The sequence below is a fragment of the Nyctereutes procyonoides genome, unplaced genomic scaffold, assembly GCF_905146905.1.
Source record: "Nyctereutes procyonoides isolate TBG_1078 unplaced genomic scaffold, NYPRO_anot_genome, whole genome shotgun sequence".
Lineage (NCBI taxonomy): Eukaryota > Metazoa > Chordata > Mammalia > Carnivora > Canidae > Nyctereutes > Nyctereutes procyonoides.
The window spans coordinates 13,024,684-13,043,458 of record NW_026575125.1 but is presented as its reverse complement, the minus strand read 5'-3'; the positions used below and the strand labels follow the sequence as shown (position 1 = coordinate 13,043,458).

Here is an 18,775-nt window from a genome sequence, read left to right as displayed (position 1 = left end):
TATGGTTTCATCTGCTAAAACCAGATGACATATTCTCTACTTTTAAGTCTATATTCTTCATTAAAAAAAAAAAAGCAAAAGGCAGAGAAGAGTGACTAAAAAGAAAATCTTTTCAGTAACAGTTTTTAGGGGCACCTGGGCGGCTCAGTCAGTCGAGCTTCCGACTCTTGATTTTGGCTCAGGTTATGATCTTGGGGTCATGAGATTGAGCCACAGGTTGGGCTCCTTGCTCAGTAGGGAGTCTGCTTGAGATTCTCTCTCTCTCTTAAATAATAAACAATCTTTAGGGCACCTGGGTGGCTCAGTCAGTTAAGTATCTGCCTTCGGCTCAGGTCATGATTCCAGGGTCCTGGGATCAAGCTCGTGCCGGGCTCCCTTGCACAGTTGAGTCTGCTTCTTCCTCTCCTTCTGCCCCCTCCCCACTCTTGTGCTCTCTCTTGTTCTCTCTTACTCGCTCTTTCTCAAATAAAAATCTTCAGGAAAAATAAGTTTTTGAAGGTCTGAATGTAAGACTCTAAGTTAGTATGATCTAAAGTTTGCCTTCGGGATCCCTGGGTGGCGCAGCGGTTTGGCGCCTGCCTTTGGCCCAGGGCGCGATCCTGGAGACCCGGGATCGAATCCCACGTCGGGCTCCCGGTGCATGGAGCCTGCTTCTCCCTCTGCCTGTGTCTCTGACTCTCTCTCTCTCTCTCTGTGACTATCATAAATAAATAAAAAAAATTAAAAAAAAAAATAAAGTTTGCCTTCAAAACTGGATACAATAACCCATAGAGGTACCAATCTTTTTTTTCTTTAACTAGCTATTTTATTTTTTTTTAATTTTTTTTTATTTATTTATGATAGTCACACAGGGAGAGAGAGAGAGAGAGAGAGAGGCAGAGACATAGGCAGAGGGAGAAGCAGGCTCCATGCACTGGGAGCTCGACGTGGGATTCGATCCCGGGTCTCCAGGATCGCGCCCTGGGCCAAAGGCAGGCGCCAAACCGCTGCGCCACCCAGGGATCCCTAACTAGCTATTTTAATCTACTTACATAGGGTTACAACACACATAAAAGCATATTTCCCTAACTTCAAAGGCAGTGGATGCACTATTTAAAGTCTGATGCCTCTAATTCTGCCCATCTGACCTCTAAAAATGAGGAATCTTAAAAAAAAAAAAAAAAGGCTATTGCCTATTTGCTTTTAATAGACACTACCTCTGAACTTTCCAACTAGCTTGAAAAAGTCTTAATTGGAGGCCAATGACCAAGATCGGCAGGCATGGATCGTTCCAATAAACTTTACTTCAATGGGTATGAGAGCTTGGAAATAGGTTCTATTTTTCCTCCCAAATAGTATAAAATCCTCATTCAAAAAAAAAATCTAAAACACAGGTGTAATACAATGGTAATGTAGACTGTACAGATTATCATCGATGTCTGAGTTACAGCATTATTTGGAGGCCAAATATTTATTCATTATTAGTGTAGATAAGGAGGAAAATTTGTATGCTAAGAACACCATCTTCTAATATCAAGTGGAAGACAAGTAGTACTTAACACGTCTTTAAGAAACTGCCTCACCTACCCAAATGTATGGACTCCTCAGCTATCTAAGTGATGACCTCCAAGACCCCTGTTCCCAGTGGCTGAGTTTTTCCAAAGAAAAGCCCAATGTCCACTATGCAGATATAAAAGTTCTAAAATATTCCATGACGGGAGTTTTCCTCTGATACCAAATGATGAAAAGTTCTTGCTAATAATGAGAAGCTGTCTAAAGCAATAAAACGGCTTTACCTCCTCTCTCAGGGCATACTGTTCAATGAGCTTCTTTAGCTTCTCCCCCAGTTCAATATTCTCCTGACGGAGTTTGGCGTTGTGTAGGTCATGCTGTTCCAGCTGGGCTTGTATTTCATTTAAAGTAATTTGGAAGTGTGCAGTGGCTTCTTTACGTCTTTCTTCCTCCTCTCGTGCCTGCTGCATATTTTCTTCCTTATTATCCAAAATAATTTCTGTTAATGGTATAGACCTATAGAGAAGATGCTTGTAAAAGAAGCTGCTGCTATGGGGGTTGTTATTGCTACCCTGAAGTGTTGCTTCTGAACTATCATTCCTTTCCTTTGACCAGAAGATGCTCATTTAATAAGCAGGCAGCTTTTCTTAGTAGATAATCAGAGATGCAAACTGCCCTGCTGGAAAATGAGTGCCACCTGTCAATCTAAAATTCATCATCCTGAAAATAAATAAATTTAACTCCATGCACTTTACTGAAAGAGCTTGCCACACGGCCAGCTCTCCACCGTAGCTTCCCAAATACTCTCCTCACTAGTTACACAAAAACATCTTAAATCTGCCTGACGAGAGAGACCTTTCCTGCAGCTTACTTTCTGGGTTACACCTAAATCCCTACAAGGCAAGGGACTTAAGGAATCCGTGTCTTGAAAACCTTACTTCCATCACTTGCCAAAGATACCAGTGTTAAAAGTTTTAACAGTTAAAAGATACAAGTTTTACCATGGTTAAACGGCTATCAGTCTAATCAAAATGTTGATTTTTCTATAGGAAAAAAATACCACCTACTTTAATGAATGAATTTAAATCCAAGGGTTCAAAAGCAAAGAGAAAACTAACAGCTCCCAGAGTAGGTAAACATCCATTTCCTGGGTGTTCCTGTATTCTAGGACCTTGGACATCTGCTATGCTGGGGCAGTTTAATGGGAGCTACTGCTCAGTCAAAATCATACCAAAGCTGTAAATGAAGACAGGCCTGCCTCCATGTCTCTGGCTCTTTTTCCTTCTCCCCCTGTTGGCATCAATTAATCTTTGGGCACCTGCTCTCTCTTCCTTTATATTCAGCCATCATTTAAGTGTCATTCTAAAAGTACTTCGCCACTGGGTACTGGGGGGCAGGCAAGGGTGGTTTGGCAATGCAGCTTATGAACAGCCCCCAAGGAGCTCAATGGGTGTTTTCCCTCCCCAGACTCAGTCTCTGCTTCAAGTCTGTTTCAACTCAGCTTCTCATACATGATAATTACCTCAGTGCTCAGCAGAAAACTGGCAACTCTGAGCTTCCTAAGCCAGGGCTCCAGGCAAGTAAGCTGTGCTTTAAACATCAATCTCAATTAGATTCCCCATGACCAGGTATGAGGTTCATTAAGAAGCATTAGGCCAAGCAAAAGAGTAGTAAGGTGGTTGGTATCTGTCTCCATGTAGTGACAAGATTTATTTCAAATAGGTACACAGTGATTATAAAACAAGGTAAGTCAGTGTCAGTCCCTCCTGAAAAACATAAAAGTGAACCAACTAACCTTTAAAGTCTTATTGTGACGCTGAAGTTCCCTGCAAAGAGACTCTAGTTTGCTTCTTGCCAAGATAGCCTTGCTGTGTTCACTCTGCAAGTGAACTTTCTCTTTCACGATCTGGGCTTGCTTCTTCTGCAGAATCTTCATTTGCTTCTGAACATTCCTGCTTTCCTCCAGCTAAAATTAATAAGGACTTTACAATCAGGAAGTACAATGAAAACCTTTGAGTTATGGCTGGAGGAACTACAGTAAAAACTATGGAACACATTTTCAGAAGCCAAATATATTTTATTTAAATTATTTTGTGCCATATTACTGTCAACCTTCTCTCTCTTCCAGTTGTGATAGGTAAGTAAGCAAATAATTTAGGGTAAGAGAAAAGGAAACCAATCTTAACCCATTTTTTAAAGTAAACTCTGCCCCCAAAGTGAGGCATGAACTTACAACTCCGAGGTCAAGAGTCACATGCTCTACCGACTGAGCCAGCCAGGCACCCCTTATTCTATTTTCTTATTAAAAATTTTAAAAAAGGGGATCCCTGGGTGGCTCAGCGGTTTGGTGCCTGTCTTTGGCCCGAGGCACGGTCCTGGAGTCCCGGGATCGAGTCCCGCGTCGGGCTCCCAGCATGGAGCCCGCTTCTCCCTCATCCTGTGTCTCTGCCTCTCTCTCAATCTCTGTGTCTATCATGAATAAATAAATAAATAAATCTTTAAAAAAATAAAACATAAAAATTTTAAAATGTTTTTTGGAAAAACTTTAGAAATCAACAGTATCGTGTTTTACATTTGTGAAAAACACACACAGGCTGCTCTGTTGAAATGGTCCTCCAAATTAGAACAAGCAGCACTGGGGGCGCCTGGGGGCCTCAGCAGGGGAAGTGTCTGACTCCTGATTTTGGCTCATGTGTGATCTCAAGGTTGTGACATCGAGCCCCGCATCAGGCTCCACACTAGGTGTGCAGTCTGCTTACAAGTCTCTCTCTTCCTCTATCTCTGCCCACACCCCTCCCCCAGCTCACGTACACATGAGCTCCCTATCTTAAAAAAAATAAAAAGAATAAGCAGCACTCAGGGTTCTTTGTAAGACAGGGGAATTGCTGCAATTTTAGGTTTGGAACAAATGAGTGTATTTCAAGGTTAAATCAACAATGACAGTTTAAGGCGGCCCTACTAACCTTTCACAGAAGGAAAGGAGCAGAGTCTATTTCAAGAGCAAGAGTGACACCTTGTGGCCTATCAAAATACACCAAGTATACATACAGGCCAGATGCTTACAGCTCTTAAAAATGTCCTTACAGAAATTCCTGCAGGAAAAAGAATTTTTTTTCTCTAATACTTTTGCAAAGTAATCTTAACGATGATTGTGGGCTATAGCACAGTTCCAAGAAGCTTCCAGTCTGTACACACTATCTGTAATTCCATTGAGAGCTGCAACTCCCTCTGCCCTCCTGGACTCAAGGTAATCACAATCCTGAATCCCAAGCTCACAATTCCTTTTGCTCTTCTCTTTTTATCTCCTTAGTGTGTGGTCCTAAAAGAATCGTTTTGGTTTCAGTTGTTTTGACTTTGTTGTGGCTAGTGCAACTGAAGAACTGAATTTTTTCTTGAATTTAAATTGAGCTTAAATAGCCATATGTAGCTAATGGCTACCATTTTGGACAGCAAAGCTGTAGCTTCAACCCATCCAAATTGTTGGCACAGATCAGGGGACAGCAAACCTTTTCTGTAAATGGCCAAAAAGTAAGTGTTTTAGGCTTTGTGGGCCATGTACGTGTCTGGTGCATCGTTGTCTTCTTTTTCTAAATACTTTAAAAATGTAAAACCATTCTTACCTTGTGGGCAGTACAAAAACAGGACTCACTAGATTTGGCCCACCGGTTGTAGGATATTTCACATAAAAAATATACCACACACAATATGCTTTACTGATCCATTCTCAGGTCAATGGGCATTTGAATTGTTTCCAGACTTTATTACTTAAAATGATATGAACACTGTCTGTCCTAGGAGTTTCCTGGTATACACATACAAGAATTTCTCTGGGTACAAACCTAAGAGTGGGACTGCTAGGCAGTGATTAATGTTCTGTTTCACATGACAATGCCAAACTGTTTTCATAGTGGCTGGCAAACTTATTCTCCCATCAGTGACTTATAAGAGATCATGTAGACAGAAAAAAAAAAAAGAGAGAGAGAGAGAGAGATCATGTAGACAGATGCACATCCTCTCCAAAACTAAGTACAATCAGAATTCTTAATTTATGCCACTACAACAGACATAAAATTGCATCTCACTGCAGTCCAGATTTGCATTTCCATGATCACTAATAAAGCCGAACATCTCTTTTTAAGTTTATGTACCTTTATGTTTAGGTATCTTTGTATCTTCGTGTTTTTCTACTTATATAAAATCTCTCTTACATGTCTCTTGCCCAGTTTTCCACTGAGTTGTTCTTTTTATACTCATTTGTAGGGATTCCTTATTCTTGAAACTAAATATTCTGTTGGTTGTATTTGTTAGAATATGTTCTTCCCAGTTTTTTAATATGTCTTCTTATGGTCTTTTGAAGTGTCTTTTGCTGAATAGAAAGTTAATTTCAGCATAGCCAATTTTTGCAATCCTTTCTTTGATACTGCTTTTTGTGTTATAAGAAATCCTTCCCTTGGGGTGCCTGGGTGGCTCAGTGGGTTAAGTGTCAGACTCTTGATATCCACTCAGGTCATGGTCTCAGGGTCATAAGATCGAGCCTCACATCAAGCTTAGCACTCGGCTGAGAGTCTCCATGTGGTCCTCTCTTCCCCGCCCCTTTGCCCTTCCCCCTGCTCTTGCTCTAAAATAAATAAATATATCTTTTAAAAAATCTCTTAACCCAAGTTTAGAAAAATATTAATGTATCTAAATAAATATAAATATCTAAAATTTTAAAGCTTAAGTTTTACATTTAAATCCTTAATTCATTTGGAATTAATCATTGTGTATGGTATGTAAGAAACTAATTTCTTTCCCGTAAGAGAAAAAAAAGATTTATTTATTTAAGTAATCTCTACATCCAACATGGGGTGCAAACTCACAACCCTGAGACCAAGCATGCTCCACCAACTGAGACAGCCAGGTGCCCCAGGATATACACTATTTACATTCCATTCACTTCATGAGGAAGGGAATTCTACCGCAAATACACCAATAATAGGGATCCCTGGGTGGCTCAGCGGTTTAGCGCCTGCCTTTGGCCCAGGGCGCGATCCTGGAGTCCTGGGATCAAGTCCCATGTCGGGCTCCCGGCATGGAGCCTGCTTCTCCCTCCTCCTGTGTCTCTGCCTCTCTCTATGTCTATCATAAATAAATAAATAAATCTTAAAAAAAAATACACCAATAATAGATTCCATGAAATGCTCTTCTAAATTGTCAACTGATGTTTTCCCCCAATTTTTCCCAGTAAGTTGAACCTAAAATTTTATAAAGAGCCAAGAAGAGCTAAGATGCTTCTAAGAAAGAGTATTAAAACTATATACTATATACATACCCCAGCAGATATCAAGATTTATTATTACACTATAGTAATCTACACAAACTGACTCAGGAATGGGAAAGAATAGCACTATCACAGGTCCTTAAGAATCGTGTTACAAACCTAATGGTATTCACACTTAGCAAGTGAAATGTGAGGATTTCAAGAACCCATGTTATCTGGTAAATGTAGAGGCCACAGGGTCTCCCCAATGGATTATCCCAATTACAGCACAACATGCCATACCACCTACTCTATAGGACTTTTCTACTTATTCATGCCACAAGGACCAGTGATGTCAGATGATGCTGTCACAAAAAGGGCAGAGGACAGTGATGGCGAAAGGGAAGTTTTCTAAATAAACAATCCTTAGGAAAAGGCTACTATTGATGGTTTCACTGCTATATACCTATATACTCTACCTTTTAAAAGAAATGAATGTTGTTTTAACAAATAAAGCTTTAGAACATTTTCTGAAAATGGTACACATCTGTCCTTCATACATTCAGCACACATCAAATTCAAAGAGAGGTTACTACGAAGTCATCTATGTGTCACACATTCTAAAATGAACATAGCAACTGTTACTGGTACTTAAAACTAACTATACCCACCCTCCACATACACAAAATAAAAGCCATAACCAATAACAGCCTAGATGCCTGCTACAAAGTGTGATCTAAGGGCTAACAGCATCAACATTATCAACTGGGAGCTTGTTAAAATACACTCTCGGGCCCTAACCCTGACCCAGTGAATCAGAATGTGACCATGATATGGGTAAATATGAGGACTGCCCTAGCGAACTATTTGCTTTCTCCTTCTAATCTTTCATGGCTGTCTGACTTGCCACAATACCCGGTCAAGTAGCCAGCTAAAACCATCTATGCTGCTTTTTGTCTTTCATTCTTCTTTCCTTTTCCTTTTGTTCTTGTCTTCTTTTTCTACCACTTCTCACAGGATCTCATGTGGATGGAACCAGTAGGGACTGTCTTTCACAGATAGTAGAAGAGTTCCTTGCCTAAAACCAGCAATCTGACGACATTGTGTTTTCTTCCATCTTTGTATTTGTGACTGTTCTAGGCCATTTATACTGACGCACAGGGTTTCCTGCTGCTCTGAATAGAAGGTGCTAGGCTGCCAAATGCCAGCTACGTGGGGGTATACACACACGAAGGGAGAGTAACTATAATTCTTTGAGTAATAAACAAACAACTCATTTTTAGAGCTGCCCAATGACAAAAAGTAGTATTTATGATATGGAATAACTGCTTTATCAACAGATGAAAATGCATTAAAAATGTCAATAATTCATATAAGTTTTTCACAAAAGGCATTATTACTTTTAGCATTTATATTACTACTCATTCTGTTTCCCACAACCCTAACTTCAAAGGGTTCTAGGATTTCCCCATTCTTCAACCTAAAGAGGATGGCAGGGTTTCCATGTTGAGACTTCTTTCATAATTTTAAAAAGAGAATTAATGCTACTTGAAATAACAAAGGCCCAGAACAAATGAGGTCAGTTTCTTTAGAAGATGGAAAAAGAAATGTCTGGCACATAGTAAATGTGAAATAAATATTTCCTGAGACACAGTATTGTTTTAGTAGACTATTTCATCTAACTCACAATTTCAATCACAATGGGTAGAACCTTTATCTCTAGAATTCCCTTGGGAAAAGTTAAATACAGGAACCACTACACCCTGACTAGCATCTAAAGCATCACAACAGGGTATTTCTAAGTCAGCCTTTTCATTCTAAAACTGAGTTTTAGAAAATCGATGCCATATTGTAGCATTATAATGTCCTATATGTATCAGCCTATATAATGAAGTCATACAAGCAACAAAAAGCCCCAAGAAATGACACTCCCCTCTTCGATTCTGGAATACAATATAATTTCACATCTAAAGCTATATAAAAATATTTTTTAAAGTTTATCAAGTATATACACATTTTGCTGTTATTTCATTTGAACCTTACTGCCTTGATTTAATACTCACAAGATCAGCATATTTCTTACAGAGAGCTGCCAGCTTCTCTTCTGGAGTCGAAAGGGTGTTTAGGGCTTGCATCAATAACAAAACTTCTTTTCCTGATGATCAACAAGATAAGAAGAATGAGATCAAATCTAAACTGTAAATTCTACATAATACTTATGTTCTAACATGTAGAGTAAAATAATTTGTGCCTGTTAACTAGACATAAGAGATTTATCAGCTAAATTAAGAAAGCTATTAAAAAAAAAAAGAAAGCTATTTTTAAATTCTGGATTAGCAGGAACCTCTCCCTTCCCACCCCCACCCCAAATTTCTTCACTAATACCGCCAGCTATTTGTAAGAACTCTTGCTGAAGGCTTAAAAATTCCCTTGCTTAACCATTGATGTCCAAGTTAAGACAAAGGGCAAGTTACAAAGGGCAGAATATTTTTAAAAGCTTCCTAACCGAGTACAAATATAGAAGCAAGTTCAAAGGGAATTTCAGTTGGTATTCTCGATCTAAGATGCACATAATCACTTGTGACATGTATCTTTTCTATAAGTAATTTAAATAACTTCTGATGATTTAGTAAGCACATTCTGTGTGTTAACCAAGTCTAGTGTAAATAAAAGGATGTCAACATAAATTCTTTTCCCCACAGGAGGAGCCAGCAACAGTATTTTTTTTTTAATTTTTATTTATTTATGATAGTCACAGAGAGAGAGAGAGAGAGAGAGAGAGAGAGAGAGGCAGAGACATAGGCAGAGGGAGAAGCAGGCTCCATGCACCGGGAGCCCAACGTGGGATTTGATCCCGGGTCTCCAGGATCACGCCCTGGGCCAAAGGCAGGCGCCAAACCGCTGCGCCACCCAGGGATCCCCAGCAACAGTATTTTTAAAACGTTTTGGCAGGGAGAAGCAGGTGGCTGAAATAGAGGACAAATGGCCTTTCAAAATAAGTGATAATATTTTACTTCTTAAGGAATCATTTTTATTTTTTAAAGTGTTTACTCTTATATATGTAGGATATTTCATTTAAAAAATACATATGTATATATTTTTAAAGATTTATACATGAGAAAGACAGAGAGAGAGAGGCAGACACAGGCAAAGGGAGAAGCAGGCTCCTTGCAAGGAGCCTGATGCAGGACTCGATCCCAGGACCCCGGGATCATGACCTGAGCCAAAGGCAGATCCTCAACCACTGAGAAACCCAGGTGCCCCTTAAAAAGATATATTAAAGGACTTTGGTACATGGTAGAGAAACTGCTATGAGGAAAAAATGCAAACTTTAAAGTAGAACACCGGGGATCCCTGGGTGGCTCAGCGGTTTCACGCCTGCCTTTGGCCCAGGGTGTGATCCTGGAGTCCTGGGATCGAGTCCCGCATCAGGCTCCCGGCATGGAGCCTGTTTCTCCCTCTGCCTGTGTCTCTGCCTCTCTCTCTCTCTCTCTCTCTCTCTCTCTCTATCATAAATAATTAAATAAATAATAAATAAATAAATCTTTAAAAAAAATAATAAAGTAGAACACCTTCCTATCCACACAAAATTTCAGTAACAAAACCTCTCATTTATAGCCCAAGGCCAATAAGAATTCTGAAAGAGATGGCTAAACATGATTATTAAACATGATTAGAAGTAACCATAGTTAAACCGCAATTTTTAACCAAGACTTTATTTTATTTTTAAAGATTTCGGGATCCCTGGGTGGCTCAGCAGTTAAGCATCTGCCTTCGGCTCAGGGCATGATCCTGGAGTCCCGGGATCAAGTCCCACGTTGGGCTCCCTGCATGGGGCCTGCTTCTCCCTCTGCCTATATCTCTGCCTCTCTCTGTGTCTCTCATGAATAAATAAATGAAATCTTAAAAAAAAAAGATTTCATTTATTTATTTGACACACACACACACACACAGAGAGAGAGAGAGAGAGAGAGAGAGAGAGAGAGAATGAGCAGAGGGGAGGAGCAAGGGGGAGAGAGAGAAGCAGGCTCCTTGCTGAGCCAGGACCCTGGGATCATGACCTGAGCAGAAGGCAGACACTTAACTGACTGAGCCATCCAGGTGCCCTTAACCAAGATTTTATTTTTTTTTTATTTTTATTTTTTATTTACGATAGTCATACAGAGAGAGAGAGAGGGGCAGAGACACAGGCAGAGGGAGAAGCAGGCTCCATGCACCGGGAGCCCGACGTGGGATTCGATCCCGGGTCTCCAGGATCGCGCCCTGGGCCAAAGGCAGGCGCCAAACCGCTGCGCCACCCAGGGATCCCTTAACCAAGATTTTAAAACTCATATTTTCCATCTGAGGTTTTCTTGAAACACAATTCACATACCATAAAATTCACTCTTTTAATCTAAAAGTGTACAATGGAGTACATTTGCAAAGTTGTACAACCATCACCACTGCCTAATTCCAGAACATTTTCATCACCACAAAAAGAAACTTCATATCCTTTAGCAGTCTCTCCCTCTTGCTCCCCAACCAGGATCCTGGCAACCACTATGCCACTTTCTGTGTCCATGGACTTGCCAATTCTGAACATTTCATATAAAAGAGAATCCTATTATGGGGCCTTTTGTGTCTGGTTCCTTTCATTTAGCACGTTTTCAAGATTCACCCATGTAGGATGTTATCACTACTTCATTCCTTTTTATAGCTGAGTAATATTCCATTATACAGATATACCACATTTTGTTTATTCATTCATCAGTTGATAGATAACTGTGTTATTTCAACTTTTTGGCTATTATGAAAAAGGCTGCCATGAACACTCATGTACACATTTTTGCATGGACATGTGTTTTCAACCCTCTTGGGTATATACCCAGAGGTAGAGTTGCTGGGTCACGTGGTAACATTATGCACAACTTAAAAAAAAAATTGGGGGGTGCCTGGTGGCTCAGTGGTTGAGCATCTGCCTTCAGCTCAGTGTGATTCCGGGGTCCAGGGATCGAGTTCCACATTAGGCTCCCCCTGAGGAGCTGCTTCTCCCTCCGCCTATGTCTCTGCCTCTCTGTGTCTCTCATGAACAAATAAAATCTTAAAAAAAAAAAATTATTTAAAGATTCTCTAGGGACGCCTGGGTGGCTTTCTGAACTACAGATAACATTATGTTGTCTCTCAAGTGTTATGACTAGATTTTCAATAAAACAATCAAATAAATATATACTGTAAATTTCAGACTACACTAAAGATGCAAACAAGGCAAGTCAAATACTACTTCTGTCAGGTTGGCCCCCAATTTTGTCAAGAAAGCCTATTCTTGATTATTCAGAGAAAACAACTTCCTACTCTACTATCTTTGTCTCCTGCACAAAATGCAGTAGATACGCAGACCGACCCCACTGAAGACAATAAATGTATTAGCTAAACAACATTTACCTCAACAGTGGCTATGTTCATAATCACCTGTGCTGCAGAAAACAGAAGTAAAAAGAGCAGCATGTAAAAATGTCCAAAAAAAGAAAAAATATCCAACCACTGAGCACAGATTATTACCTAAAGTTTTCTCTTTGTTTCTGTTGCATTCGGAATCCTGCTGACCGTCAGGCGGATCTATTCGAGCTTCTCGCCCAGGAATTTCCTCTCTTGACTTTTGTGTGCAGTATGCTGGGCTCATCAAACTCCTGTTCTTTGTAATAAAATCACTGCCTTCATCCTCTTCCAATGAATGCTTGTTACTTGTGCCACCACAATTTGAGTCTTGATGTTGAAGAATATCATTTGATTGAGAGTTGCGCAACATATCTGATTTCACCCCTAACCCACATATTCCAGCTTCTTCCATTGTGCCAATCACAAACTAGAGGGAAAAGAGGAAAAGAAAAAATATACAATGAGGAGTTATTTCAAATGTAATTAATGTTTACATGCAATGACACACCAAAGGTTGACAGCTTTTTTCTTTCTTAGTATTTGTAAAATTGATGTAAATATTTTTAAGTTTCAGAGAAGGGGCATAACTATAAAGTATAAGAAAATTAAAGTTAAAAAAAATAAAAATAAAAAAAGAAAAAAAGAAAAGAAAATTAAAGTTAAAACAAATCACACAACTAAATGGTACCATAGGAAGTGAGAAAAGCCATTTAGTTGTAAATCTAAACTTATTTCCCTACAAAAATTCACCACTTAAAATAATAAGCATCTTAGAAGTAAAATTATCCTCTAAGTTATGAACATTAATTATTCTGTTCTTATCCTTGATGAAATGGTACAGCAGAGATGGCTCACTAGCTATCCAGCAAAAACCCATGCTCCTCCAATATCCTCTAGAGCTGGCACTGCTGGACAAATGCTCAGCCTGGGACTCCACTTCCCAGCCCTCTATACCTAAGTGGAACTCCCATGTGAAGTTCCCACCAATGGAATACAGGATGAAGTAATGACTGACTGTCCCTTCTTCAACAAGACTTTTACTCTTTAAAAAAAAAAAAAAAGACTTTTATTCTTAGAAGCATACATTCTTTCCCCACCATCTCTTTCCCCACTGGTTTTTAATATATTCACAGAGTTGTGCAACCACCACCATCATCAATCTTAGAATACTCCTGTCACCTCAAAAAGAAACCCTCCCATTACCCTCAATCCTAGGCAACTAATTGTTCTGAACAGTTCACATAAATAAAACCAGATAATTGTGGTCTTTTATGTTTGGCATCTTTCACATAGCATGATTTCAAGGTTCATCCATGTTGTATTATGTATCACTACTTCATTTCTCTTTGTTGCCAAATAAGACTCCATAGTTTGGATATACCACATTTTTTTAAAAGATTTTATTTATTTATAAGAGACACAGGGAGAGAGGCAGAGACACAGGCAGAGGGAGAAGCAGGCTCCATGCAGGGAGCCCGACGTGGGACCCGATCCTGGGTCTCCAGGATCAGGCCCTGGGCTGAAGGGGGTGCTAAACCGCTGAGCCACCCGGGCTGCCCTGGATATACCACATTTAACCATTCATCAGTTAATGGGACATTTTGATTATTTCCAGCTATTGGCTATTATGAATAATTCTGTTATGAACACTGATGTACAAGTCCTTCTGTGGACATGTTTATATTTCTGCAGGGTATATACCTAGGAGTGGAACTGCTGGGTCACAGGGTCACTGTTTAACCTTTTGAGGAACTGTGAAACTGTTTTTCTAAGTGACTACACCATTTTATATTCCTATTATCAGTGTGTTAGGGTTCCATTATTTCTACATTTTCACCAACACTTGTTTTTGCCTGTCCTTTTGATTGCAGCCACTACAGTGTGAAGGTATCTCATCTAATGACTAATGATGTTGAGAATCTTTTCATATGCTTATTGGCCATTTGTATACCTCCTTTGGAGAAATGTTTATTTAGATCCTTTGCCCTTTTATTAACTAGGTTATTTGTAATTTTATTATTGAGTTGTAAGAGTTCTTTATATATGCCAGATACAAGTCTCTTATCAGATGTATAATTTGCTAGAGCTTTCTATCACTGTTCTTTCAATTTGAGAAAAGGCAAAATATATTCGCCTATTTCAAAATGTCATAGATTTAATTATAAGTTACTCTGGCTTTCAGATTAAAGGCATATAGGTCAATTTCAACCATCATAGACAGAAAAAAGTTGAAGGACTAGAAAGATCAAATGTTTACCTAACTCACAATAGTAGCTGGTGGCATTGAATTAAGGACATTAAGGAGACTGAATTAATGGGTAGACTATATAACCATTACATCTCATGCTGTCCTTCTATTTGATCATTCTCTATCTTCAGTTATTAATACTACTGCTTTTTTTTTTTTTTGGTCTTTCCAGACACTCCACTTTCACTTCTCAGCTCCTGTCACACACATTACATTATCACTTATTTGCTATACATATCCTCCTAGACAGCAAAGCTTATGCATAAAAGACACTCAACTGCCAATTGATGAAGAACAGAAGGGACCAAAATGGCTGAAAACAAGCCATGGAAAGTACCTAAACATTACTACAGAAGTTAGAGAAAAAGAAGCAAGACAGTATTACATTTCCCTTCTCTCCTGTGCAACTAGTTTTGATGTATTTTTCGTACTTGCTAATGAAAGACCAACTTTGGTGCTACTAAATCTTTGTTTATGAATAAGCCCAGGTCTAGCTGGACTCCTGAAATAGCAGGCCCCGGGCAGCCCAGGTGGCTCAGCGGTTTAGCGCCACCTTCAGCCCAGGGTGTGATCCTGGAGACCCGGAATCTAGTCCCACGTCAGGCTCCCTGCGTGGGGCCTGCTTCTCCTTCTGCCTGTGTCTCTCCCTCTCTGTGTCTCTCATGAATAAATAAATAAAATCTTAAAAAAAAATAGCAGGCCCCAATTTGTCTACTGTAAGGACTATCTGTTCAAGAATCTACTTGAGGCTCTGCACTGGGACATGATATGAAGCAAATTCTTAGGCTAATAACTTTTTTTTTTTTTTAAAGATTCCATTTATTTATTTGAGACAGAGAGACAGAGATAACGACAGAGATAGTGAGAGAGGGCACAAGCCAGGGAGGAGAGAAAGGAGGCGGCTCCCCAATGAGTAGGGAGCCCAACACGGGGCTTGATCCTAGGACCCCAGGATCGTGACCTAAGATGAAGGCAGATGCTTAAATGACTGAGCTACCCAGGTGCCCCTCAGGCCAACAACTTTAAATTACAAATTATTTCTCAGCCCTCACCTCCCTAAAGCAGAGACTTCTATATTACATGGCAAATACAACTTCCTACTCTACTCTGATACCCATTCTGAATGCCTTTTCTTGGGTATAATTTCCTGTATAGCAGCAGCTAGTATTTATACAGCAAATACTACATCCTGACACAAGTGTAAGCACTCTCCTATATTCACTAACATAAGCCTCACAATATCACAAATACTATTATTATCTCCATTTTACAGATGAGTAAACTGACACAGTAAAATTAAGTATGCTGCCAAAGATCACAATGAGTAAACAGCAGAGCAAAGATTTGAACCCTGGCCGTTTGGTTTCTGAATCCACTTTTAACTACAATGATACAACGCTTCACGACTACCCTTTGTCTACTATACAAACACCCTTGTTCTGGCCCAGCCATCTAACAGAAATCTATTTGGTAGTGGGTAGAGATGCCCCCTGCCAAATATTATATAAAAACAAATTGCAAAAAAATTTTTTTAAATATAAACAAATTGCAAAAGAGTACGCACCCATGTTTCATATATACACATGTGTATTTAATGCATGTATGTACATACACACACACAAAGTGTTGGGAGGGGAACACTTGGGTGGCTCAGTAGTTGAGAGTCTGCCTTTGGCTCAGGTTGTGGACCCCGGTCCAGGAATCGAGTCCCTTATCAGGCTCCCTGCGAGGAGCCTGCTTCTCCATGTCTCTGCCTCTGTGTCTCTCATGAGTGAATAAATAAAATCTTAAAAAAAAAATAAAAAAAGTGTTGGGAGGAGGTGCACCTGACTGGCTCAGTTGCGAGAGTGTGTGACTCTGATCTTGGGATTGTAAATCTGAGTGCCATGCTGGGTGTAGAGATTTTGTAAAAATAAAATCTTAAGGAAAAAAATGTTGGGAGAAAATACACTTACATATTAATAAAGGTTATTTTATTTTATTATTTTTTAGAGGGAGGAAGCAGAGAGGGAGAGGCAATTTTTTTTTTAAGACAGAGAGCAAGAGAGAACACAAAGTGGGGGAAGGGAGGAGGGAGAGAGAGAATCTTAAGCAGGCTCCATCTGCAGCATAGAGGTGGACAAAGGGATCAATCTCACAACCCTGAGATCGTGACCTGAGCTGAAATCAAGAGTCACTTAACCAACTGAGCCACCCAGGCACCCTAATAATGTTTATTTTAAACAGTTTAACTATGGGTGGTGTTTCTTTTTCCTTCCCTATATTTCCTAGTTTAACTACCATGAATTTTTATTACTCTTGGAATTGAAAAAAATTCAGTGACTGTTCACACTAAGAACAGTGGAAGCATTACAGAACATATATAAATTTTTTAAAAGATTTTATTTATTCATGAGAGACATGGGGAGAGGGAGAAGCAAGTTCCCTGTAGGGAGTCCAATGCAGGACTCAATCCCAGGACCCCAGGATCACGACCTGAGCCAAAGGCAGACACTCAACCACTGAGCCACCCAGGCTCCTCAACATCTGTAAATTTTATTAAAATTTCTAGGGGATCCCTGGGTGGCTCAGTGGTTTAGCACCTGCCTTCGGCCCAGGGCGTGATCCTGGAGTCCCGGGATCAAGCCCCGCGTCGGGCTCCCTGCGTGGAGCCTGCTTCTCCCTCTGCCTGTGTCTCTGCCTCTCTCTCCCTCTCTGTGTATCTCATGAATAAGTAAAATAAAAATCTTAAAAATGTTTTTAAATAAAATTTTATTAAAATTTCTACAGTCATTTAAGATAAAAAAATATTTTTTAAATACATGTGCTGCCGAAGCGAGCACAAAAACAAATTTTTTTAAAGATTTTATAATTTTTTTAAGATTTTATTTATTTATTCACAAGAGACACACAGAGAGAGGAAGAGACACAGGCAGAGGGAGAAGCAGGCTCCATGAGGGAGCCCGATGTGGGATTCGATCCTGGATCCCAGGATCACGCCCTGAGCGAAAGGCAGACGCTCAACCTCTGAGCCACTCAGGCATCCCTAAAGATTTTATTTACTTATTCACAAGAGACACAAAGAGAGAGGCAGAGACACAGGCAGAAGAAGAAGCAGGCTCCCCACAGGGAGCTGATGCGGGACTCAATCCTAGGACCCTGAGATAATGACCCAAGCTGAAGGCAGACGCTCAACTGCTGAGCCACCCAGGTGCCCCAAGATAAAAAAATTTAATTAATTTTTTTTTTATTTGAGAGCGAGAGGCATGGGAGGAGGCAGGGGCAGAGGAAGAGAGAGAATTCCAAGTAGGCTACATGCCCAGCACAGAGCCAGACATGGGGCTCCATCCCACAACCCAAGATCATAACCAAAGCCCAAATCAAGAGTAGGCTGGTCAACTGAGCCACCCAGGCGGCCCCAAAATTAATTTAACACAAATGGATACTCAAGTGAAACAATGTTAAGATCCACAACCCAACAAAAATGGGCAAACAATATGAAGCAAGAAATCACAGAAGAGGGGATCCCTGGGTGGCTCAGCAGTTTAGCGTCTGCCTTTGGCCCAGGGCGTGATGCTGGAGACCCAGGATCGAGTCCCACGTCAGGCTCCCTGCATGGAGCCTGCTTCTCCCTCTGCCCATGTCTCTGCCTCTCTCTGTGTGTGTCTCTCATGAATAAATAAAATCTTTAAAAAATAAAAAAATAAAAGAAAATAAATAAAACAAAAAAATGAATAAATAATAAAGACTACACACACCCCCACCAAAATAATGGACTAGATAGATCAACTGTGGTACATCAATACAATGGAGTACTACAGCACCTATTAAAAAAAGAAGGTAGTTGTATAATTACTGATCTGTAAGGATACGCCGAAAGAGGAGAAAGAAAAATGCCCTATACTATGTACTGTATGCCAAGATTTGGGTGTATGTGAGGGGGTGGTTGTTTAAGTTTATGAGTGGGAATCCTATACAATCTCTGGAAGGATACAAAGAAACACACTAATGGAGAGAAACTGGAAGTGGCAGTGGAGAAGAGGAGACACCAAGCTTTCATAGCATGCCTGTTTTTGTCTTTCAAGTTAGAGACATTCATAACAGTTTGTTGGTCTTTTAAAAAAAAAAATCAAGATGAATAGAGTAATATAGTACCTAACATTAGGAAAACTAAGGAGGAAATGTTTATTGAAATTCCAGGGATCCCTGGGTGGCGCAGCGGTTTGGCGCCTGCCTTTGGCCCAGGGCGCGATCCTGGAGACCCGGGATCGAATCCCATGTTGGGCTCCCTGCATGGAGCCTGCTTCTCCCTCTGCCTGTGTCTCTGCCTCTCTCTCTCTCTCTCTCTCTCTCTCTGTGTGTGTGTGACTATCATGAATAAATAAATAAAAATCTTAAAAAAA

The 18,775-nt window shown here is 40.1% G+C and overlaps 1 protein-coding gene across 3 annotated transcripts in view; it reads right to left on the bottom strand.

Moving 5' to 3' along the window:
* Window positions 1-18,775, bottom strand: part of TXLNG (taxilin gamma) — a 54,930-nt gene that overhangs the window by 15,779 nt on the left and 20,376 nt on the right. For all 3 annotated transcript variants that reach the window (XM_055337715.1, XM_055337714.1, XM_055337717.1), the window contains exons 2-5: window positions 12,269-12,572; window positions 8,794-8,885; window positions 3,287-3,457; window positions 1,776-1,970 (exon numbers count right to left, since the gene is read on the bottom strand). In XM_055337715.1, the coding sequence (XP_055193690.1) occupies window positions 1,776-1,970; window positions 3,287-3,457; window positions 8,794-8,885; window positions 12,269-12,572 (762 nt within the window). The remainder of the gene's footprint in view (window positions 1-1,775; window positions 1,971-3,286; window positions 3,458-8,793; window positions 8,886-12,268; window positions 12,573-18,775) is intronic.